Raw genomic sequence first — 26,376 nt, forward strand, 5'->3', positions numbered from 1 at the left:
ATATATATATATGAGAGAGAGAGAAACGGAAATATAGAGGAAGAGAAAGATTTTTCACATTTCACTTAATACAAATACTCCATTACCATTCAAAATATTCACAAAATATCCAGCAGTCGGATGTGTGAGCTCGAGAGACACAGGGCGTAGAGAACGAGCTCAGTGAAGCGCCTCCGCGGTGCCCTCGAGGAGAAAGAGAAAAAACCAACTTCGCGAGCCAATAGGAACACAGCATCCGCTCGCCTGCCCTATAATTTAGTTTCACTAACCGGTTCGTTGCCATTGACGGAGTACTTCAGCCGAGCGGGTGGAAGAGAGGAGCTCTCCAAGGATTTGTGCTGCATCCACTTCTGCATTTTCCTTCTGATTTGCACTCTAAAACATACAGCGCAGGACGAGGAAATAACAGTGGACGATCTTTTTCCCCAGCGGGACACGACCCACGATGAGTGGACCGACTTATGACAGGAAGATACCTGGTATTTCGGCTGATCTTTCAGGCTCTATGAGTTGCCATCCGACATCTAAGGACTCTCCAACTCTACCTGAGTCCTCAGCTACAGACATGGGTTACTACAACGGCCAGACAACGCACAGCCATCACGAATACTACCAGAGCCAGCCTTACGCGCAGCCCATGAATTCGTATCACCAGTTTAATCTCCCCGGAATGAGTGGAACGGGGCCCTATCCCACCAAGTCAGAATACCCTTACAGCAACTCCTACCGACAGTACGGACATTTCAGTAGGGATTTACAGACACCACCCCAAAATACAGGTGAGATGTTTTATACGTCCTATCATGTGGAGTAAGGAGGTTAAGTCTAAATGCGTTCTAAAATATAACTATTTCATTTGTTCAGGTGGAAAACGTCAACGATGAAAACAGTTTCACAAGCTAATGCTCACCTTTGTCTTCGCCTTTGCGTGAATTCATAACATGCGTGTTAGGACTGAAATTACCGCGGACGGAAAACTTACTGCTCCAGAGGCCATTAGGTCTCGAATTTTTACAACCTTAATTCAGATATTTGTCCATTATCACATCTTTTTGGCACTGCATTACTTAATGAAGAACCAGATTCGCTCATGTTTCACTGCCACTGTGACCCTGTAAATGAGCACAATAAACGTCGCTTCTAATAATCGATGTTATTGTTGAAAGGTTTACATGACCAGTGATTGTATAGATCCTCTGTCAGAAGCAGTGTGACAACTGTTACAATATATTAATGTAAAGGTTTACAGAACATTGTGGTAAAATATTATGGTAAATTTATAGTCTATAGTTATTTATAGCCTTCAATCATCATCCAAGCTAAACAACAACAGCAATAACAACAACAGCAGTAATTATAAATTTACTGATTATTTAATATTTGTTCCATAACGGGAGTAATATTACCTACAAAATAACCAACTATACCTAAAGGACTAATCTACTGTACTAACGTATTTGTTCTGCATATTTCTCCATTAACGGCCTAATAAATACAAATCATTTAAGTGAAGGTCTGCAATCTTATATCCGGACAAATTACAGCGTTCCGCGTTTCGCTTAACTATTTTTAATAAATGTTTTTGAAATAGACCCAACATAATTAAGTTACACTGACGACGGAATGAATAAAATAATGTTGTTGTTATTTTATTGTTAAATGTTATAAATGTCTTTTTTTTACAGTCAAAGAGGAGCCAGAAACTGAAGTTCGAATGGTAAATGGCAAACCCAAGAAAATCCGCAAGCCGCGCACCATTTACTCCAGCTATCAGCTTGCGGCGTTGCAGCGGCGGTTCCAGAAGGCACAGTACCTCGCGCTTCCCGAGAGAGCTGAGCTCGCTGCGCAGCTCGGTTTAACGCAGACGCAGGTAAAACCCAAACCTCTCACTCGCACTTTCCAGTGCATGAAATAGGCTACAACGTATCTATCTTGCAATATAAAGTGTTGTATTATCAATAGATACGCTGTACTCCATAATACATTTTCAGCAGTGTTAATTCCCTAAAAGCATAATTTCTAGGTCTTTGATATTCACTGATTTATTCTTTCAAAATTATTGATGCCAGTGTGCATATTATCCATAGTATAGTGTATTTTAAGCGTTCTCATGATCACTTACAGGTATGAAGAATAACGGAAAATCTGCTTAATTTACTTCACCACACGGAAACACGGATGACACGGTGTATTTGTTTCTTTGGACAGGTTAAAATATGGTTCCAGAATCGGAGATCCAAGTTCAAGAAGCTGTACAAGAACGGCGAAATTCCACTCGAACACAGTCCAAACGCCAGTGACTCCATGGCATGTAACTCACCACCATCTCCAGCAGTATGGGACAATAACGGTCACTCCAGCCAGGTCAACAGGGGGCAGGCACCTCAGCCCCCCCTGAGCACGACACCACCCTACATGGAAGACTACAGCAGTCACTGGTATCAGCAGGGATCGCATTTACAACATGCAGGCGCGGTGCACCACTCTGGCCCGCCGCAGAGCGTAGGGGCTGTGTATTGACAGAGACTTGACTTAATACAGAGTTTAATATAAAATGGACCGGACTTTTATACAAGCAGCTAAACTGTCCATAGTGGCTATAGTAGGGCCTAAGGAAAATAAGCTGAAAGATACTGTATCTGGAAGATTGGAGGATCTGGAGTCATACCGAGCGGACCAGCTGGCTTTTGTTGGCTTAAAGACGCGTAAAGAAGAATGCATCTTTGTATCACAGTAATATTTCAACCGCTCGACTATTCAGATTAATCTTATGAGCACATAGGCATATACTAACATGATATTTAATGGACTATGGTGTGGTTTTAAATTATTTTGCTCCCATTGTATTCATTTTATTGTTGTTCTTTGATAGACGAATTTTCAAGTATTTGCTTGTTTACGATATCACGAAAGATTAAAAGAACCCCAAACTTGTGCATTTGTCCCGCACACCAACAGCGTGGGTTGATGTCGCTTGCCTCAGAGACTCAGGACATAAGTTATATAGAATTGTACAATATGTTAAAAGATGTAGTTGTATATATGTGTTTAATTGAAACAGAACCACTAAATTCATATTGTTTTGAATTATAAACACTGCGCGGTGGTACCTGCTCCGTTTTTCTATTTCTGTAAGTAGTGCTTTTTTTGCTTTCATTGTAATGCTGTTAATTTGAATAAATGCGAATTGAACTCGTGTAAATTCTGTTATCCCGTCAGTTAGCCACAGTCCAACAGTGGAAAACATGCTTCTGATGATATACTGTACGTGGACTGATGTGGCTTGGCTCCTGTTGACCGACGAAGTAAAACACCCAACACTGAATTTGCTGTGAAAAAGAGATCCGAAGTCGAGTTTGTCGTACACGCTGCATTGATATTGGAGAAAGTTAAAGCCAGCAGACGTCTCCAGACTCACCGTGCGGGGAAGTTTGCCATGATATGGTTCTAGGGCTGCGTGCAAAGCGGCAGTAAGACCTGACTCGCTAGCAGACACGTTGGAGTCGCTGGGTTTTATTAGTATTCTGTTGCCAGATAACAAGGCAATCCATGGCGGGGAGAAAGAGGAGGGGTACTGACTACTCCTAAAGCAGCTTTAGCCTTAGGACAGGTCCGCACGATAGACCAATCAACAGGTATGCAAATAAGAGATCGATAACAAACTATTTAAGGGAATTAGTGTTCTTTTTCTTTACTGCCTTATGTCAACTTAAATCAACGTCATTATTCCAGAAAGTGAATTCAAAACCAAATATTTTACAGGTTTACACCTGGTCATTACACAAGCTAAATGGGTTCACTATATATCAATCAACGAAGATATGAACGCGATCTACGAACTCAAAGACACATAGGGTTGACGGAAGTTCTGTTCTATTAATATGGGAAATTATCGCTTGTTTCAAGGTACAGACATGCGATTACTATTTTACCAAAGCACATGCATTTGCCACATAAAAAAAACAAAACAAAACGTTTTTTAATGCGCCGGTTATCTGAAATGTACCAGTTTATCAAATGCTGAGACTGATCTCTCCAACATACTACGGGTATATTAGATGTGAAATAAATAGTATAATCCGGAATGAGGTTATCTGGATGGGAAAAATTCCGACTGATTATTGTGAGCAGGTAATATATTAAGTAGCCTACATGATAATTCAGTTCATAAATATGCACCTTTTTTCTTTTTTTCTTATCGTCTGGCCACCGCAATACGAAGATAAGGACGACCAAGTGTTACTTTTTTATGTTCTGTGATTTAATGTATTGTCCTAATATAAAGTCCTTAGAATTAATACACTATTCAGAAATTCAGAGGTAGTTTTCCAGGTGAAACTAAAATTAATATATGTTTAAACAGTTACTTTTAAAAAATAAACTATTTTCCGAAGAGTATTGATTTACAGTGCATCTCCTCGTTTGTGCTGAATTTAGAAGCGAATTTAAAGTACCATATATGTCTAAAATCACAACTTCAATAATCAAATAATCTTCGTCAAATCCGTGTCACGTTTGGTGACTGGAAACCACTGAGTTAAATAGTCATTAAATAATACAAAACGCATTGAAGGTTTCACAAACTGCACACATAATCGGACAAGTGCATAAATATGTTCCTACATGGGGATTAACGTGCTTACATCATATATAAAATGATATATAGTCAAAGCTATCGAGTTTATTTCACGTCAGAATCTTGAGAAAAAATAACCAGGATAAAAATGAAACATAATGAGCTTAATGAATACATTTTCACGTATAAAATAATTTTAGTAATACTAATAATAAATAAATAAATAACATAACAGAAATGTGAATTAAAACAAACATTTCAAGGATGCACGATAAGACAAACGCGATACCTGTCAGTCATCAAGAGTAGCGGGACCTTAGTTTACAAAATACTTCATGAGTAAAGACTTGGTCAGGTGACTTACTAAAAAAAACAGAATACATAATCTACTGCCTTCGACACAAAGAGAGTCGGACTTTAACGATTAATATTTAACTTGAGTTTATTATGCCTCTACGATGCTTTTTGGACGCTCACCTCAGATCTTTGTCGAAGGTTTTGTAATGTAAGTATGGTGTAAAACTACTATAAAGTATTTTAAATGGTGAATAACTCGGTTTAATTTTCATAAAGTGGCCACCTTTAAGTAGCATTACTAAAGACAAACGCATATCTTTAAATTTGCTTCTATTTTTCAAACATAAACACCTTTATTGAAAAAAAAAAATTAATAGTGAAAACAGATTGAAAGAGAAATGTAACTTCAAAAAGATTAATAATTGTTTCTTTTGTGTGTGTATGTTTGTGTGTGGGGGTGTGTGTATGTGTGTGTTGCAAGCTTACATTTGCACTTACAAATGAGCCATAAAGAATGATTTGGCAATAGGCCTTATATAAAAGTAATAACATGTATGAGTAAACATTGAATACCCCAGGTTCACATCATCGTAGACCATCTTAACCGGTAGCCATAAAATCTACAAATCTACAAATGTAAGCACACTCAGAAGAAGATTAAAATGCATGGCCTAAATATCAGTGCATGGCCTAAATATCTTATAGTCTCTATGCAATACTATATTTAACAAAAAACTAAGAACTATGTGGGTGGTTGCTTTGAAACATTTGTACCTTCAATAATTTGTTTACTCTGTTGAACTGAAGTGAGGTTAGCATTTTAAACATGTGCATAGTTTTATCATCTATCATTATTTAAATCTTATAACATGGTATGGTGGCCTATGTGAAGCTCAACTGAGGTTGGGGAAAATAGAAACTTCTGAATGGAATCATGTTATACGTCGTTACTCTCACATGATGCCACAGAAACCATTTTTACTTAAGTGTTGGCAAATGATGCTGGCCAATGGCATGGCCAATCAGTTCCCACAGATGTTCCCACTCTGGCCTGTGGAAACCAAGCTCTGGCTTGTGTGCACCAAAATATTTGCATGGTCTACATACATTTCAATCTCAGGTCCAAAAATACTAGCATGGAATCTATCGATGTAAAGTTGCTGAGAGATGGATGCTGTTGGAGACAGAGGAAAGAGGAAGACAGACAGCCAGAGAGCTTTGGCCGGTGACGCTCTTGGGGGAGATAGCTGACATGGTTGCCTGGTCAACTGTGAGTCATTTCAGGGCATCTCATAGCTATGAAAGTAGTCATGAAGATCTTATAATACTTGCCCAGCTATTCTAAGAGATTGAATTACAATCCTACCTTAACAACAGAGGGAAGAGTCATATTCGAATATAAAACCTGTCAGGCCGCCTAGATTCCTTTATGGGATGATCGTTCTGTCATCTTTATTCAAGGGCTTTCTTAAAATGAAAAAAGAATACCATTTTCCTTTTTTGAGCCTTATTCTGTTTGGAAATTTTAGTGTCTACAGTAGAAAAGCTCAGTACAACTTTCCCAGTGGCCCACCAGCCATGATATCAGTTTTCTCGTTGGTTTGTTCATCGTGTGTGGCCTTCACACACTGATGCTGATCTAGGCCGTGCCATCTTGCGACGCATTAATCATTCAGGCAAACTCACAGAACGGCAGGACCTGGGTTTCCGTGTGGACCCACGAGGTCACCGTGGAGGTCAGGTCACTGCTCTTGACGTGCAAGACCCTGCGTACCGCACCCTAGTTGGAACCGCTGATCTCTGAAAGTGACACTGTTTCAGTGCATCACAGTGTCCCCAACAGATAGGTTCACTCATTGCCTCTTTCACTGAGAAACAATATCCAGGAAAATGGTATGGAGAGTCTCTAGGGGCAGCAAATGAAGGTTGAGGCGGCGGTCAGCAGGGGTTGGAGCACGCACATGCTGCTATGGAAAGACAGGGGGCAGCTGCCTGGCACCAGCTTGCCAGGCAGAAAGATTGACTTCAGGACAGGTGTCACTCGGCAGCCTCGTTCTGCACAAACTGTAAACAAGATCAAATGAGAGAAAACATCTTGACAGCTGTGAACCAGTGAACCCTGCTTCACCCCAGGAATAGCGGAGCATTTTAGGGTGTCAGCGAGGAGGTTGAGAGGCTTGCACCATCCCGACTGGCGACACACCCCCTTCGCAACACGCAATGGCCCAAACATAAATGGTGCTCACACTCAGGGTTTGTGTATGAGGGCAAGTCTGTTCCTCCTGTATCAGTGTCCACTTGTGTGGCATGAACCACAGCGAGGCAAACAAGGGAGTCAAGACATTCTGGGACCTGAAGTTGAACTCTTGCACTGTGGCCACAGATAAGCATTGTGGTGATAAAACATAAACCCCCAAAATTACACTGCATTGTGCCTTTACTCAAGAAACGGAAAGTGAACACACAATTACGCTTGTTGTCAGATCATTCAAAATAATAACACTAATCATTGTTGAGAGACTCATGTCTCCTTCAGGGCCTTGAATCCACTATGATTTACAGTAATTAGGCACCCTACTTTTCCCTCGTATTCAGATACTGCAATTAAAATCCAACATGACCCTTCTGATACAATAAGCTTGCACTCTCTCAGCATGGTAACTCTGTTCAGGTGTGTGATCCTTCTTTCAGCCTATCTCCCACTTCTTACCCTCCACCTCCACCCACCTCCACCCAGCACAGCATCACCCTTTAGTGCACTCCCAAAACTGCCTTGCTGGTAATTGCCTTGTTTGAAAGGCCCTTCTCTGCTTGTCCAACTTGAGCACCCATTATTCTAATCTGGAGATGTAAAATTGCCTATAATTTGCCTTGCAATGCCTTGCCGCTTCATTCAGTAACAGTTGTCCTCTCTTCCCATGGCCCGCAAGAGGGCTGATAATTCCAACAAATGAAGCACAGGGATGTGGGACATATAAAGAGGTACATGGGGTGTAAAAATCAAAAGCGAGTGGGATTTGTTTGGTTAGCCAGGTTTAAGAAATACAGAAGGGTAATGGATTTCTTGGCTTTCCTTCTCACTTTACATGACTTGACTTATTAAGGTAAGTGATTGCCTGGCTATGATTCTGAATGTTTCCTAAAATTTTGGTACTTTGAATGTTGATTTGTGATATTTTTCTCTAACATTGGTTTACGCTAGTAATATAGTACAAAGTTAACACTATGTTAACATTATGTTATTATAAAGGACCACATCGGATTGCTATTTTGTATAACTGTACCTCATCTCTAAAACAAACAAACAAAAAAACAGTGAGTGGGCTATTTTCAGGCACTGGGGCTTAAAACATTTGGTATGAACAGAAAATTGTAATGACAAAAAACTTTAAACAGTAATTAAGTGACTGCATTTGTCAGATCAATTGCATTTGATAATTAACGATAACTTTGCCTAAAATAAAAATTCTCAGAATTATTTAGCTCATATCCTTCAGTGAAAACTATATGTGAATAATGAGGACATAAGATGACTACATTAGCTTAGTGGTGGACACACGGACAGAAGGTCTTTGTAATGTGCTTGTTTAGACAAGAGCAATGGACCTCGCTGAGTGAGCCAGGTCAAAGTCAGGTCAAGTGGATCTCCTCTTCCCTCCAGGTGGCTCTTATTACCATGTTTTAATTAGTTTACAATTAATTATGAAAATTTAAGCACGCGAATAACGCATCACTGAATTATGAATATCTTTTTAAAAAGAAGACGTTCAAAAATAACTCCTTCACTGTATTTGGGCAAACATGTTATTGTTTCCCCTCTTCTAAGACACACCGTAAGTATGCAATCAATCATGGTTGCCTGCTACTAAATGTGAACATTTACACCAATCCCAGAGATGGGCTTTAAAGTGATACAAATTGCATGTTCTTTCAGTTTAAACAGTTTAAACACTACAATGTACAAATCAATAGGAATTCCTATTAATCATGCTGCACCTTGTAGCTGATACTGTATTCATTTTTCATTTTATAAGCAGAGAGTGAATCCAGGGAAAAACAAAGATATCATTTGGCAATGCAAATTCTTCATGTCAAAGAAGGAAAAGTTGATGATTCTTTACACGTTTTTACTCCTGACTTTACTAATTGAGTCATGAATGGATATTTTCTTTATCGTTGAGTTGAGAAAATGTTCTCTTTGAATAATAACGGAAATGCAATTGCTCCAGACTTTGATTAAGCTATTTCTTATCTCGTATTCTTTTAGAAAATATCTGGACACATGACTCAAGGTTTCCAATGTGCGTTGTATTCTATGAAAATGCATGAAAACAAACTATTTTAGACATTGAAATAAACAGGTATACTTAGGTATATGCATTCAGAGCCAGAACCCTGTAGCTAACTTAAATTAGTGGATACCCAGTCCAACTTTTGAAACCGATATTTATATAGTTACTGAGTTTAATTAAAGTAGTATAAAAGATAGTGATTTTACATTTTTTGTAGAGTCAGAATCGGGTCTGAGCTATGGAAGAAAAATTTGCGTTGTTATGTTGAAAGTAAATGCCAGCACACAAATATCTGAGGCAAGATGGGTCAGATTATGTAGATCAGATCAAGGTATAATGCTCAAAAAGACTTTAGGAAAGGACACACTACAAAAAAACCTAGACTGGTCCAAAGCACAAATTCAGAAATGCATACAAACATGCAAACAAACAAACAAAAAACCTGTTACCTTACCGAGGATTGTTTTATCTTGTGCAACTTTGAATAAACTTTACATGACGGATGAAACTATTGAACTATCTGGAAAATCACAAGAATTTATGATACTTGTGTGTCTTAACTATAAATACACTAAGCTGATTTTAAAAACAATGGAAAGCAAAAATTGTGATATAAATTATCTTTCTGTTTGCCCTACATTATGTTCCTAATGTTCATTAAGCTGTAATTAGGTTATTTTTAATTACATGACAGCGCCTGCTACCCTTTCACGAGTCCCTTTATTTAAAGCAAATTTTGACGAGTGCAAATAAAAATTGAAGCCCACCACTGTGTAATAATATCGAGAAACAACAAAGGTTTCTTGTTGAAGGAATAAAACCACAACCCGTTTAAACACACAAACATATTTACATTTTATTAAAAAGTTTTATCACAGGTATTCAAGGGGCAAATGTAAATTTCTTAAACTTAACATGACTGGAAGAAAAGCGCTCTTTCGATATGTCAGTTTCATATCCATCACATCATGTGAGGTCTGGGCAAAGAATCCTGATGGTGCGAGGGATACCACTGTCCAAAACTGTTCATGTAGCCGCTCGGGTGCATAGGGGCCCCTTTGTTCGCCATTGACACCTCCCAAAGTGGCAGTAGCCCGGGGGAGCTCGGAGACGCTGTGGATGTGTTGGGAAGTTCTCCTTCAGCTCCACTGGACCCGTGCTTCATAATCTTCTTATATTTTGAACGTTTATTTTGAAACCATATTTTAACCTTCAAAGAGAGAGAGGAAAGAGCGTTTTAATAGCTCGCAACAAAACCACAACAGAAAACACAAACCAAGAAATTATTCACAACGGATGTCTTTACGATGTGGGTTAGGAATATAATTTATCACAAAAATGGAAACTTAAAGTTAAACAATCAAGCAATTACAGTCTCCATAAAGAAAGACCAAAACTGTCATTTCAAGACAATGATAATGAATGTTGAAATCATAAAAGAAAGCTTGCAGCTGAGTTAGCAAGTCGTGGCGTATTGGAGATGGGCTCAACACTTCTGCTATTCATTACACGCACACTCGCTTTTTGTTCCGCTCTGCAGTTTTTATGAGGCCACGATGCATGGGTCTTACAATATTTCTTAGTCTAAAAATATTGTTAACAAAATAACTCCCAGAAAGCTTTCTCTGAGAAATACACATTAAACATGTAAGCCAGGTCTATGCTTAATTGCTTTTTTTCCACTGATTCACAGCCAAAGAGTCATTTTCATATGCATTTAATGTGGAGACAAAATATGTTGCCATGGGTCAGACCAATGAAATTTAATATTTGTTAGATGTATTTAAGATATTACGCATGTGCATTACATAAAAAAAAAAATCACATACAATTCTGCAGTTTTATGACCAACTGACACATTTACACATTTATAATCTGTTTGTGTGTGTGAATGTGTGTGTGTGTGTGTGCATGCGTGCGTGTGTGTGTGTGTGTTTGTGTTTATATTTGTGTATGTATGGGTAGGAGGATTCATTGTCTTTGACCTCTGTTTGTAGTTTGAGATTCACACCTTGGTGGGTGAAAACCAGACTCCAAAGAGTCTGGTTTTCAAAAATGACGTGGGGGTTTGAAATGAACAGACAGAGCAGGGAACAAGTCCCCAGTCCACCCACTAATAATCGACTGAAAATGCCCACCTAACTTTTTCCATAACCTCAGACAAGCAAAATGTATGCAATGATTTTTCAAATTGTTATTGGTTTGGCATTTAATAAGCACACATAAAAAGGATTTTCTTTTTATTTCTAAAGACTTGTTTGCCAAATAGTTTTTATAGAGAGGTGATTGAATCCAGACCCAAGTTATATATTTTGAAGGGCGTAGGAGAGCCAAACATGTATTTTACGTCACGTGTTTATGTGCCTTCAATAATGCCTTCTGATCAGATGGAAAATGGCCGTCTTAAATGTCATTTGACACTGAGTGACTATCAATCAAGCTGCCTGCCTATTTCATTACACTGGTGATCAATAGAGCCACAGGATGTGTGAAAAACTCCACTTTCCTGAACAGCTAATAGGCAGACATTGTGTGATCTGATGAAGACCAAGGTCTAATCAAGAAAAGAAGACAGCTGAGGAACAGGATTTACACACTCCCCATAGCATAAAGATGATGTGTCACATCCACGTGTGTACTGCACTGACCTACAGCACACTGACAGACCTGAAAAGATTCAGTGGAAAAGGGGAAAATGAAAAAGAACTAACAAAAATGTCTAAATGTGTCATATGTGAGTAAATGTGTGTGAGCCTGTGCATATGCACTCTCTGCTTGTTTGGTCTGTGTTGCATTTACGTGGTGGAAAGATATGTGAGTCAGAATTTTCAATAAACTGTGCACCTAAATCCAGTGTGTATACAAGGATATATGAAACTTGCAACAACCTGAGTTATAAAAACAAATCCATTTGCATCACATCAGTCAGGAATAAGAGAACGTGCTTATCTAAGCAGGATGTGCACGGTACTGTTCATTCAGCAGTTTGTGAAAGAGAGAGGAGCTGAATGTAAGAAATCCAAACAGTAAAAACAAACAAGCAAACAAAAACTTATTATGAATATACTGTGGTCACACAAAGGTGAATAAACAAACAAACAAGAAATCAAAACTAGTGCATGTCTCTAAAAGGGTACCAGCATTGCTCAAAAAAGGAATGATTTACTATGAAAGAGATGGTCAGACATAGCAAGGCACCCTGAAAATGTGTTCTGAGCCCATTAATCTTATCTCGTTGCCATGAAAGATTTGTTAAAGCCACTTCTATGTGCATGGTAAGTACTTGGATATGGGCTCTTAAGTTTGAGGCTTAACCAATCAAAAGGAAAGTCCTCTGGATCACTGCTGGAGCACTGAGGAAATAGTAGCTCAAGCTAGAAATTTTTTTTTTACCTTAATGAGGCATGCAGGAGACAATTGGTAGTGAGAAAATAATTACAGGTCTGCAGTGCAAGACGTTCTCGCGGCAGACATGCCAAATTTCTCTTTTAACGTAAGTGAAGTGAAACAGTTTATACACAAAACATTCTTTATGTTGAGACATAACCACAATCTCAGGCTATTTTGTTTATATTCCTGGTATGTTAGTAAACCAACATGGCCAGACTTAACCCCTTGTATGATAGATTATGGGTTAAATATAATGTAAAGTATGGGTTATATATGTTCTGGGGTATGGGTTTTATATTATGAAGCCTATCATAATGCTAATTAATTGAAATTGATCTTAACTAATGAATCATTTAGATGATTACCACCATTACATCTCATATCAAAATAAATAAAAATAAATCCATAATCTTTACTATGTCCAAAAACTTGCATTTAAAAAGTTGCATTTAAACGTCTTTGCACTAAACATATCAGGAAACTGTGCTCAGTGACAGGAGAGTACCCGTTTGTTCAGGCGTCAGAATACAGATCAGGCCGAAATCTGAGGAGCAAAAGACGATATAGAAAACTCTTCCCAGTCTTTGAAATTAGGAAATGAGCTTCTAGCCGTACATTACCTGCGTTTGCGTAAGTCCCAGTTTGGCAGCTAGGTCGGCTCGCTCTGGTAGCGCGAGGTACTGTGTCTGTTGGAACCTCTGGTGGAGCGCTTGCAGCTGCAGACTGGAGTAAATGGTTCGCGGTTTGCGGATCTTCTTCCCTTTGCCATTAAGACGAATCTCCCCGTTTTCAATCACCGTCGGCTTCTCGTGCTCTTATAAGAGACAACAAATGACACCAATAACATGTGAATTCTGACAACACATGGCATACAAAATCGATTAAGGTTTACCACCATAGAAAAAAAGAGGATCACGCAGATATTGTGTTTCCTTAATAACTGCAGCTGTCTTAAATCAAAATTAATAGGCTACCATTTTCAAGTGGGAAAATTTAATAAATACTTTTTAACTTTAAATAAATGAATGGACTGAATAAATATAGTCCTAAATTTAAGCCGTAGTATTATTTAGTTACATGCGACCTTGTAGCGCTACTGAATACTGACAATGGATATTTAATACATATGTCATATAACACTTAACATAATGCAGTCCCTAAATTATGTCAAAGAAAACATCAGAATTAAGCATATTCTGTGTTTGACAAGTGACCTAGCGTAGCTTTTTAACTCCAAAAAGTTTAGGCCTTCACGGTTATGTTTAAATAAAAAAAAAACTATGTTGTTAAATGGTATCGTTTGAATTTGTCGTTGCAGATCATTAGAGTAAACCACTGTTATCTGGAATACGCTTGCTCTTAAAGACACACTTTTTAAAAGATAAACTTTTATTTACCTGTCCCAATAATTCAATCCAAGAAAGTGTGTTAAAGTGCAAAATACAAGACTGTTGAACGCGAGGCGATTTATCGTTAGAGTTCAGGAAAGGAAAAGAAAAAATAAGTGCAAAAATGTAAATGTTCAAGTCATTCATTCACGTTCGTCAACCTGGTATTAAGCAATGACATGAACATGTCTTCATATTCTACATCCTAACCTGTTTACATGGAGATGGACAGGAAGCAGAAAAAAGCGGGTTATAGGCCTACTCAGAGTGATGCGGCTGTTTGATATAACCCACGATAACGACAATGTTAATAATGAGGGCTTCATGATTAGTAAGGCAAGGATCTGCATTAAACTGTTTAATATGCAGAAATTAATCATTAAATCGTGTGCGACACTAATTACGACGTAGTAGTAGTAATAGTAATAATAATAATAATAATAATAATAATAATAACAATAATAATAATAATAATAATAATAATAATAATAATAATAATAATAATAATAATAATAATAATAATAATAATCGACCATGGGCAATAAAATTAAGTCAAAAAGAACGTTTTAAATATAAAAGCCTTCTGAGCATGTAAATACATAACGCATCAGACTACTGAAAAGAATCACACACCACAAGCAAAAAATGAAAGTGCTATAATTTATAGTTTAGAGATTTTGATCCTTTTATTTGAAACCTTAGAAAAGATTGCCAATAACAGACTGAACTTGATGATCCCCTATCATGCAGTAAATCACGGGTAGTCCGCAGGATCTTAACATCTGAACATCAGGTGTACTCACCCGGCTCCTCGGCTCTCGCGTGGCCCAGAGCACTGCTGTAGTTGCTGTGTTGGTAGGGCACGTAGGCAGACGGGGCATGAGCGCCTACCGGGCCGGGGTAGGCGTAACCCAGAGAGCGGCCGTAATGGCACGCAGCGGAGGGGTAGGAACCGTCATGCTGCGGGTGTCCGCTCGAGTGCAATCCATGTACAGGGTAAATGTTGTGAGTGAGTCCGGACAGCTGCTGCTGGTTTGTAGAAAGTCCGTGGCCAAACTCTAAAAATGCTGATTTGGACGGATCTGAAGTATTTAAACTATCAGACATAAAACTCATAGACATTATTAAAATTGAAGTCCATAAAACCGACGGACTAAGGAGGTCTGCATTGAATGTTCATAAGCGAACACATACGAAATCGAAATCTTTAAACGGATCCATCCCAAATAATCGGTAACCAGGAAGAGAATCAAGGAATTGCGTATTCCACAACGAAAAATAATATTTCCAGGCGCTATTAAAACGAAAGGAGCAGGTAAATGAGTAATCTTTCTTAAATCTTGACAAAACCAGCCAACGTCTCTGGGCACCGCGAATACACACGTCCAGAGTGCATCCAACTCACTACGCTCCACGAGCGTGCGCGCTGATTGGTTTCAAAGCTTCACTATGTCACGCGACCCAAGGGAAAACCTAATTAAGCTGATTTGCGTGTTATGGAAAGGCACATAACGCTGATATTGGTCCTTGTCATGATTCAAAATAGCATAATATCGTGTGTTGTGAAGTTCAACACTTTCTAAAGAACCATCTTTAAGAAACATTTTAGGGCAAATGAAGTATAATCTATTTGCACAGGCTAAATTTATGATCTATAAAACCATTTAACAAAAGCAAGGAAATAATGGGAAAAAGAAAATCTCGTTACATCCCATCACTATAAATAATGGCGTTTTTGCACACAGTAAAACCAACAAACAAAAAGAAACAATGTAAAAAACCAAACATTTTCCGGCACGGTAAATGAGGGGTATTTTAGCGATCACCATATCATATATACGCAGCAATAGTCTACATAGTCACTCTTCAGTTTTTCCAGCAATTCTAAATGTTGATAAAATAATTTTTAAAAACTTACTTCAAATTTTGAGTAAGGACTAAATGTGATAGACTAATGTAAGATAAATGAATGACCGATATATGCACTGCAGAATTTTAAATTCTATACGAACACCTGAATATACTATATTGTCGATTTAGACATATTAAATAAATCATAACACATTAAATTTGATAAATTGTAAAATATTTCAGAATCTTCTGTTATTTTTGTGCTCTACGATTTTTTGAAGAACCTTTTACCTGACGTATTGGCAAACTATTGCACCAAGTATGAATGTTTAAAAATAACAACATCACGGTGGGAATCACCTAGGCCGCCCAAAACTTTAAAGATGCTCTCCACCATTATCTTCGGGCACAAACTAAGCAAACTATAAAGTAACTAAAAGTAAAGTCAGTGCTGAATGAATTATTATAGTTAAAATAATGCGTAAAAATAAATGTGTCCGGAGGATTTACCACATCTACAGTACTGAGTAGTAAACAGAATGATTAATGCCCTGTATAACCTTCAATAGGAAGGTCCTGCTGAGACAATGTAGAATGAATAAGAAGAAGACCGGCATGTCTGGATTTACCCAGAGGCCAAACAGAGTTTAAACTCCCGATTAACGGGTACAGTTAAACCGTGACAGGCTTTACCATAAATGTCAAGTTCTTTTGTAATTACCGACGCGGATGTATTTTCACCCTGACAGGGCAACAGAAGCTTGCCAAATCCGTAGGTTTTTGAAGATGACAAAAGAAATATCTGGATTGCAGTGGTGATTTTTGTAAATTATATTTCTACGTCTAATATGTCCAATATGTAATGTCTAATGTTAAGGGATATCGACAGGGCGAATATAGACTATGGTAAATATTCTAGAAATGTAAGCCCACGTTTATTTATCGCGCATAAATTTTACCAAGCATAACCTATATCATTCTGCACGTATATGGCCAATACGGACATTAAACCATGTCTACATTTCAAACAACATCACGACGATCCAAAGACAACATCCATCCGGGTACATTTAGTGTTAGAATGCAAATATTTAGCTACATATTGATACAGACTTAACCAAGAAAAAGGGGTGACTATCTTGCACCAGTGGTAAACCTATATTTCACACATGGCATGTCTTTGATTGCAGATCTTTTATCTCGTGCCAGTTTCTAAACCTTAACCATGATTAACTCGACATATTTCGACATTCTTTAGACCTCTACAGCCCGAGTCATTATGTCTTCTGATTAGAGTAACACAGGGGACAGAAAATGTTAGGTTAGGATGTTAGATCAGAATTGACTATTATATTTTTCTGCAAGGGATTTTGCAGTCTGGGAGGGGATTAGGTTTTTTACACACACACTTGAAGATGACTAAGGTGTTGTTATAATTACTGAATCAATATCATAAAACAGCTTTTGTTAAATTCATTGACCAGTGTTTTGATTTGTTTCTTCATAATTTCTAAAATAATTTATCTAAATACATTTGTCTGAAGAGAATCCTGGGTGAGAGAGAGAAAAAAATCCTCAGGTCCAAAAAGAATGAGCAATAGACCGCACTGCCAAAATCTCTTGAGTCCATTTGACTTATGCCTTAGCCTTAATATTTACCTCCCCCTTTATGGGCAAACTACAAACTCCATTCAAGCCCTTAACGTTTCATTAGTGTGCAGTGAGCTCCACATGGTGCTGAGATGTGTGGCACTAGTGTGCCACTGGCTTGTTTTGGTCACGTCTGTCCTTGTGACGGAGACTGTGGGGCCTGCAGAGCTCCAGCACAGCAGGCAGGGGCCCAAGCTCTGACACAACACAGCCTCCCAGCCTCACAGGCCAGAACAAAACCACAGATTAGCATTTGTAGCTGAATCGCATTTACAAAAATGACACACCACATTTTCTGTCATATGCTTCAGTGTGGCTTGGGTTTCTGTGCTCAGACACAGAGAAACAGATCTCAGCACTAATAATGTGACCACACAGCAACAAAACAGTTTACAAATGAGGAAACGCAAGTGATGCATTGGTGTTAAAATGTTTTAAATGTTAATATGAACCTAATTTCTAAACAAAAATGGCCATTCTAAAAGGAATGCAAGGCCAATTCATATAGTTAGACATGCATTCCCTGTAGTTCCCTGCAGGCAGAGATGCTTTTACAAACTTATGGACAAGACTGAGTGACTACTATGTACCATACATGAGAGGTGAACGCTTGTTAAAAAAATCAGACATGTCCCATTTTAAAAGGCGACAGTGCTCCTGGAGCTTCCTGCTGCCAGTTTAGGTCCCTGTGAATAGCCATCCTTACAAAACGGGGTGCAGGCTGGGGTGTGGGCTAGAAGGGAGAGGGTGAAACAGAAAGGTAGAGGTGCTTTAAGGTGGTAATTATGGCTGTGTTACGGTGGAGAACAAAGACGAGCCCTGGAGTCACAGGGCTGGGATGTGTCCTCACCTTGCCTTAATACACGCGAGGGAGAACTTTAATAACAATACTGCTGATCGCAGCCCAGACTCACTGGCGTCTCCTTCCCTGCATGTACGTATGGGTGTTTGTGTGTGTGTGCGTCCTTGTGTGTGTGTTTGCGTGAAACAAGAAAAGATTGAGAATGTGCGTGTTGGCACATTCACGGCATGCGTATGTGTAAGTATCAGGGTATCAAGGTTTACTGTGTCCATCACTGCCCAGTGATACAGAGTAATAGCACTCCCCGTTAAACAAATCAGGTGCTTTAGGCGTGCGTCAGTGACCAGCCTTTCCACCAGTTCATGTGTCACATTTTCCTAGCACACGGACTGTGCGGCTGTGTTACAGATCTTTCCCAGTACAGGCTGAACAGTTCGGAGTAGCAAACTTCTCAAAACTGTCCCTGCATACATGCTAAATGAGGCAAACACCATAATACATAAAAACACATACGCACATACATACATGCACAAATAAAATAATATATAACAATAATAATATCTATATATATATATATATATATTATATATATATATATATATTATATAACATTGTCACAGTAATTATATATATATATATATATATATATATATATATATATATATATATATATATATATATATATATATATATATATATATATATATATATATATATATATATATATATATAAACTTATTATTAGTATTATTATTTGTAGTATTACATATGACCAATTTCCTTTCTTGGTCTTGTAAATGCAGTTTCCACCAGGATTTGTCATCATTTTTGACCCTCATGCTTTGACCAGCAGAGAGAGTGCGGGCTGGGCTGGAGGACAGGGCTGAGTTATAACAAGCCTGAGTTGGATGTCAACATAATATCAGCATGCCATCTGACCTCTAGGCCAGGGTTACCTGCACGCTGTACTTTCACTTCTCCTCCAAAGCCAAGATGGCCTAAAGGCCAAAGCATCCTAGTGATCCCTGTGCCAGTAACGTTGGTGCTGGTCATGCATGCATTTGTTTTCGTGTGGCACTTCTAGATTAGAGATTTGCGCACACGGTGCGCTAAATGGACCAATCAGGACTGCATATGCACAGAGAGAAAATGCAGCGCAGTTCCCATATTTAAAGAAGCATTAAATTGCATTTTCCTGTTTTGCCTACAACCATAAACAGCTATAAAATACTAGCAAACACTACTACAGTATGCAGACTGGACTGTTCGGGATACAGGCTGGACTGCTACTTACTACATCTCTGTAATATCTGATGTTTTAATTTGTTAGCTTCTAATAATTAAAAAATTATTCACATTTGATTTTGACGCTCAGTGTAGGAGTCAGTTTGATTTCTCAAAATAAAATAACAAAAATAGGAATGTCTTTCATAACAATTTTGCCTCATTCTTTAATTAAAACCTAAATTAAGTTATGTAGCCATGACGCGAAAAAAGCTTTTAGAATTCGGAAAGTGCAAATTTACGACAGGTAACGGTCTACACAAACATTTAAATATGTTGCTAAAAAATGTTCTTTTCATTCATATTAACAGCTGATAGGTAAACAATCTAATAATTTTAAAGTCGAAATTAAAAAAAATAAAAGAACGATAGTATACAACTATCTATATTCGAATAATTTCATATTAAACTTTTAAATTTCGATGCTGTCTGGACCGCATCCATAGACAAACCGTACAACACCTGTATAAAAATGGAAAAGCGCTCCAGTCTCGGAAAATTCTGCAGTAAGGCTTCACGAGGCACTCACTACAGGATAGGTTACCCTCGCGTGCTTTTGTGAGAATTGCCAACGTGTGTGTGTGGGGGTCTGGCTTTTGACTCAAGCTTCGAATTCATCACTGAAGTTAATTGTTACCAGACAAAAATGCGAAGCAAAACTTTAGGAACCTCTACACCAATGACTAGCATCGCTGTTTAATTCACTGGCCAAGTGTGAAGTCGGTTACAAGATGCGGTTCTCCAGGGAGATTTGTATTTTCCTCATGGTACCGATCATCTCCTCGTCGCCTTAGACAAAGAAACAATCAAAATGAGATATCAGACAGGTGCAGTGGTTACAACATTCCCTTCTGTATGGAGCTTGTATATGACATAAAACACATCATCAGGTGGTATGGTAATGAACAACTGCTTTAAATACAAAAACGTAAATTAGTTTAATTAATATCACTAAAAACAGCTAAGCTTTAAGGATATAATTGCATTTAAAAGCAATTAATGTATAATTGTTTTCAAGAATGAGATATTTAAAAAGGCTGATTTTTAAAAACACAAATTCCTTTTTTAGGATTTTTAAATAACGACGCAATATGCCCTAAAGGTGAGCCTGTATTTCAAAGTAGGTGTAGTTTTTGTATAACGTATTCAAAATGCTAATCAATTCAATTAAAGTAACACCTACCTTTTTGTTTTGAAAGATAAAGAGTACAGTGTCAAGTATTAAACAGGGAAGACTCCAAGGTGACCAACTAAAGGTCAAGATTTATTACTAATAGACATATCACAAACCTATAATATGTAATATGCAACCCAAATTTGGCATAACAAACTTTAGTAGGATGATTGAAGAATTTAATCGGACATGTGATACAGGAAATAACAATTAAAAGAACATTAAAACTGTCCTGGTGATAAAAACTAGTCACTTAGTAAACAACGTAAAGTAAAGTAAACAAAGGAAACAACCTCGATCCCTTGTGGCCTTGTTGACATCTGCATCGCAGAAATATGAACAACCCAGTGGTTCTGTCACCCACAACTTGTGTGCTGACACTTCAGAGCGAGTGACTAGTCGAGCCATAAAGTATGGGATTTTCCACTGTAAATCTCTGCCCTGCACCATGAGACTAAAATATTAAAAAAAAAAAACTAGCTTAGATCAGTTGGCAGCTTAGTTGGTCGTTGAGATGTTAAAGTTCAGCTGAGGTCACCAGAGGCAGGGAGCCTGGCATGGTGTGCCAAATGTCTGGGTGGGGCCGACATGGGTGGGAAGGACAATAAGGAAGGCCCTCCTACAACAATGTAACATTCACAATAAGGAATATAATTTAACTGTGCCATGATTATTGACATATTCCCGATTTGATTAGATTCAGAACAATTTCATATTTTTATTCTTGTTTGACTTCAAGAACACCAAGATCAAAATCTAGATTAACTTAATGTAATTGCCTTGTTTGAATCTTTGAGTTTGATTTTTTTTTTATTTAAGGTTCCTTTAAATAACTTTATTTACCTTATTAGCAAGTTATCATAAATATGCATGTCAGCACTAATAAACCATAGGTAATTTTAACAAAGAAGCAAACACTTGTGATAATAGTTTTCATCATTGCCCAGGGCAAATTACCTTTAATTACACTTTGACATAGTAGAGAAGAAAAAAAAAGCAGTGTTACAAAAGCATAGAAAACCGTAGAAAGTTACATAGTGACCCAAAGGAAGGACACACTGGTTTCACTGAGTTTGGAGAATATCAGAAACACACACACACACACACACACACACACACACACAGACACACACACACACACACACACACACACACACACACACACACACACACACAGACTCTTAACAAAGAATAAAATATACTCTCTCTCTCTCTTTAATTAATGCTGTATATATATATAGTATGGCTGAAAAATAATATTTGTTAAGGAATACTCTGTTTCACCATTACCAGTTCACTGTGATTATAGGTGACATTTGACCATTTAGAAGAAAATGTGTGTGTGCACTATTCCATGCAGTTAAATTAAATAATTCATATGTTATAATGCGATGATGCAAATAAGGACAAACCATACAATAAAATGTCCAAAGCATAAAAGCAATGGGACAAAAGGAATAGGAAATCTACACAGCTTCAACATCCAAACAATTCTGAGTCAGGTAAAATAATACGTTATGATACTAGATTCACAATGGATGAAAAAAAAACCCCTAAATCTTACCACTTAAGAGACCTTTGTCTATATGGAACCTGCCTACTGCCTTGAGTAAAGGATAAAGGTGTGTGATCATAAAGCAGTCAGGGGAGACAGACACAACCTGTAGCAGTGTGCTCCCCCAGGACAGCCAATGCACACCCAATCAATATACAATGCCACAAGGCCTAAGGTTGCCAGGTATAGACAGTGAGCTTCTAAAGACCGGTTTATCAGGTCCAAGGGATTATCCTTCTGGTGTTACCTAACCCCTGCAGTAATGTTACCCCCCTTACCCCTCAAATCTTATTGTGATGTGCAGGCCCAGAGCATCGAAAGAGCTTGTTGTTAAACATCTAATCTTTGTCCATCTGTACGATCAACCTCAGAAGACCAGACATCTGCCTGGACAGGACAAGCATAATCAACTGGTAAAAAAAAAAAAATAGTAAAAATGCACAAGTAAATTTTAACAACACCCACTCTAAGACTCTTTTGAGACTTCTGAGACAGATATTATGTGCACATGACTGATTGCAGCCATGTAATTAATAGATCCATTTTTCCCTTTACCATAGGTAATATGGAGAAACAACATGCCCCAAGGTTTGCGCCATCCCTTTACAGCACTTCAATGGGAACAAACCAACAGGATCAAGTTCAGCTCCTGACAAGAAGTCCTGGCTCTGACAAGTGTTAAGTTCCATCCTGACCTACAATGGCTCACAGTAGTCTGTGCTCCACAGAGACCATCTCTACTACAGAGTCTCTCAGTTGAAGGATAGGGGATCATGCCAGATGAAACTCAAAAACAAGTTTTTCACAACTGAAGATGATTTAGTCACACTTCTAAAGTCACAAAAAATACATTTCCATGCAGCTATGGCACCTTAAATCTAAAAACAAAAGTATGATACTTAAATGTTTGTTTGGCCATGTTATGCACCTCAGTAGTAAATATAAAAGTGGAGCCATGTTTTCAGAAAATGACAAAACAGAGACATGAAAATAAATGACAATGTTAAAAGGTGCCCCATGACCCCAGACTTTGTGGTCGAGTGCCTGAGGCCCTGAGTCTGTCATATCTAAGCCCTGTCACTGGAAGGCGAGAGGAGCAGGAAGAGATGGTGCTCCTCCCTCCCTGCATAAGACGAAGCGTCAGATTGTCTGCTGAGGGTCTGCCACTGACTTCAAAGACTCCACATTTTGGCTGCTGTCATGCTGTCATATCGGAACCTCCTGAGATGCTTAAGACCTCACATAAGACAGAAAGGGGACAGACGCGTTCCTGAAAAAAGAGACAAGGTAAAAGAAATAAAAAGCAACTGGAGTGTTTTTTTATTGAAGAAAAACAGAAAAAAGTTACTTTGTGGAATTTCTGATGGATGTATTGAGACATTTTAAACAGATATTTGCTGCCACATTAAATTGATCATTGATTACATCTTGACAATATGCTGCCAATACACTCAGATTGGAACAAAAGCAGGTAGCAAAGATCGATCATAAGAGGTGCCACCTAATGGTGACAGATCATAGTCTCTTGGAGCCCCCTGAAGACTGATGGAAATGGACAAGTGACCTTGCGAAGAGATCAAAGGGACACAGGTTATGCACGTAGGGTTGTTTAAGGCTTTCATCTTTACGCAGCTCTGAGTTGTGACCCCCGCCTGTTGGACCAGGTCACCTTTTCGTGCAGGCCTGAAGAAGCACCTGTCCATTTAAAAAAACATGTCTGCAATGAAACTTCCTCTCATCCCATACATAAGGGTTTGTGTGTGACTCAGATTTGATGGTTGGGATATATATCAATGAAAGTCCCAAGGATCTACCTCCCAGCATATGGTTTTAGGAACTAACAAACTAGATTTGTTGGTGAAATTCTATGCCTCTTATAAATATAAAAATAATCACTTAGATCATCCAATCAGGTGAATCATAGATTGTGCAACCACATGTTTGGTCATACTTCAGTAAAAAAAAGCAGAATAATGTGTGTTTTATTAGAAGGGAGTAAGATACATGAATCATTGGTTTTTAGTGAAGATTCTGCCATGTGTATGGGCAAGAGTAGGGCAAAAAATGCAGGGCTATTTGCATTCCTCCAGTGAGAGTGAGGTCAATTAAGCCATTTCCCCTACAATCTATCTCCCCGCAGCACTGAGATCAATTTGGCTGCAGCTGCAGAGGCCGTGTGAGTCAGGCAGATGGAGAAGATTGGGGTTAAACCTAGCCTGGCCTCTAGGAGAAAGACTGGAGAGATTGTCTCCATACCTGTGGCTGATCAAGGAAGAAGAGAGTGCCAGGTTAGCTGTATGTCCTTGGGCCAAGGGTAAAGGAAGTGAGATTCTAGAATACACGCTGGCCTGCTTCAACACTCAAGATAATATAACTGGAGAAATTTGTTATGCAGAACAGCATTGATGCTTTATCACCAGTCATCAGAAAAAGCTGTGTTGGGTGGAATGGCTGTGTGTTTCAAAACATTTCCTTCTTACATTTTTACTTTTGTACTTGGCTTGCCTATTTAAAGATGTAGCATAATGGAGTCAAAGGCATTTCTCTCCATGGCCACTGTGACCACCTGGCTGAGCTTTTGCCCAAAGGTACTCTGGCCTTCCACTTCAAACCCAATTAGCCAAATCACGTTTGAAAAGTGCTCGAGTTTACCTGCCAGTGGTTAAACCCTTCAGGTGTCAAAGAGTAGGATTAAACCTGGGGCAGGCAGAGTTGGTGTGCAGAATGGGGTGGGATTAGAGCTAACAAAAGACTAAAGATATCCCTTGACACCTGTGCAGGTATTGTGGCTATTGGAGTGCCCACTAATGGGGAAAGCCTTTGGTCCAATTTGCAGGTGCTCAGAACCTAATCTCCCAGCTTGCAGTACAGTGTGAATATCCATTTTCTCTTGCTGCATCTTTCTTTACACCTGCCTGACAGGCAGAGGGCTCCCAACTGGCCTTGCAGCATAACCCAGGTAATCAATCATTTACATTAGTAATTAGGGCCCAGTGTCAAAACAGAAACTGAACACGAACTGGGGGACTGGGAGCATGCTGCAGACCTGACGTCAGCCAGAGCAAGCGTTAGGTAATGGGGGTCCATGCGGTGAGAGAGAGTGAGCATGAGCGTAGCATAAGCACTGAGAGCTCTGAGGTTGACACTCTTGGGGGTGTTGGTGCGCATATTAAACATTGCAGTACCCTCAGGTTCAGACATTCCACACCTCAAGGAACACCATTTTTTCCCCATTTCCTCTATAAGGTCAGCCACATACTGAATGTACAACATCGGCAAAGTTCAATACATGTATCCCTTGTACATCTTTCTTTCACTTTTAGACACATATCAGTTAACAGCAAGACTGTAAGACAGTAAGTCTTTGTACCCTTGGGTACTTTGTAAAGCTGGAAGGCTGGGTACATGAGTCTACATTTCTCCTGACCATTAGCTATAATGGAAGCAGCATATAAGACAGCCTATTCAATGCTACCACAATTATATGGAGTATATGGTGAACTAAAATAAGTATATAGCACAATTTAATGAACTGAACATGAATTAAACCTTTAGTCTAGGACTAAACTGCAGCTCCCACAAGGAATCACATTTGAAAATTCTTTTTCATGTTGGCTTAGGCTTAATCTAGATCTGGAAAACTGGTCCAATGGTTGGCAGGGTAACCAAATGAGGTCTGCATGGTGCTTAAAGCAAGGCCACAGCTAGAAGGAGAGGCAGTTGCTTCACTTTGCTCTGATTAAGGACCAGCCCTACAGCCCAAGGCGTTGCAGGAGTTTTAAAGGCAAAATGCCTATGCTTTGGGCTGGACAATGAATTAGTGCATTATCCATGGGAAGAGCCAGCCTGTGGGTGGGGTAACAGATCAAAGGAAGTTGCACTTATTGCCCGCATCTCAGGTAGAGTTGAGGCATGCAGCCCAGTTCAGAGGGCACGTATTAACCTGGGAAGACACACAATGCTCATTAGCAGGAAGACAGCTTGGTGCAATAAAAACTCTGTGAATCAGGTTTCAGTTTAAGTTCTGCTCTGAGTTCTGAGTTTAGCTCAAATTAATGGAAATGATACTCAGGTCCAAACCCATTCACTGGGTCAAAGCACAGATCTAAGCACAGAT

The 26,376-nt window shown here is 38.7% G+C and overlaps 2 protein-coding genes across 2 annotated transcripts; one reads left to right on the plus strand and one right to left on the minus strand.

The window, feature by feature from the left end:
- Nucleotides 1-294: 294 nt before the first annotated feature.
- On the plus strand, nt 295-3,196 carry dlx3b (distal-less homeobox 3b). The gene is made up of 3 exons (XM_027021882.3): nt 295-779; nt 1,686-1,870; nt 2,209-3,196. Exons 1-3 carry the CDS (start codon nt 446-448, stop codon nt 2,518-2,520), a joined length of 831 nt encoding a protein of 276 aa, XP_026877683.1. The 5' UTR covers nt 295-445; the 3' UTR covers nt 2,521-3,196.
- Nucleotides 3,197-9,981: 6,785 nt separating this feature from the next.
- dlx4b (distal-less homeobox 4b) lies at nt 9,982-15,348 on the minus strand. The gene is made up of 3 exons (XM_027021884.3): nt 14,747-15,348; nt 13,176-13,369; nt 9,982-10,375 (listed from the first exon to the last, which is right to left on the minus strand). Exons 1-3 carry the CDS (start codon nt 15,063-15,065, stop codon nt 10,127-10,129), a joined length of 762 nt encoding a protein of 253 aa, XP_026877685.1. The 5' UTR covers nt 15,066-15,348; the 3' UTR covers nt 9,982-10,126.
- Between the last annotated feature and the right edge of the window lie 11,028 nt (nt 15,349-26,376).

This window comes from Electrophorus electricus, chromosome 15 (genome assembly GCF_041902795.1).
Source record: "Electrophorus electricus isolate QZ-2024a chromosome 15, ASM4190279v1, whole genome shotgun sequence".
NCBI lineage: Eukaryota > Metazoa > Chordata > Actinopteri > Gymnotiformes > Gymnotidae > Electrophorus > Electrophorus electricus.

Excerpts from the sequence above, each read along its gene's own strand:
- dlx3b (XM_027021882.3), top strand. The coding sequence starts at position 446 with ATGAGTGGACCGACTTATGACAGGAAGATACCTGGTATTTCGGCTGAT. Across the intron at positions 780-1,685 it reads GACACCACCCCAAAATACAG|TCAAAGAGGAGCCAGAAACT; the intron begins GTGAGATGTTTT and ends TTTTTTTTACAG. Across the intron at positions 1,871-2,208 it reads TCGGTTTAACGCAGACGCAG|GTTAAAATATGGTTCCAGAA; the intron begins GTAAAACCCAAA and ends TTCTTTGGACAG.
- dlx4b (XM_027021884.3), bottom strand. The coding sequence starts at position 15,065 with ATGTCTATGAGTTTTATGTCTGATAGTTTAAATACTTCAGATCCGTCC. Across the intron at positions 13,370-14,746 it reads CGCGAGAGCCGAGGAGCCGG|AGCACGAGAAGCCGACGGTG; the intron begins GTGAGTACACCT and ends GTCTCTTATAAG. Across the intron at positions 10,376-13,175 it reads TGGGACTTACGCAAACGCAG|GTTAAAATATGGTTTCAAAA; the intron begins GTAATGTACGGC and ends CTCTCTTTGAAG.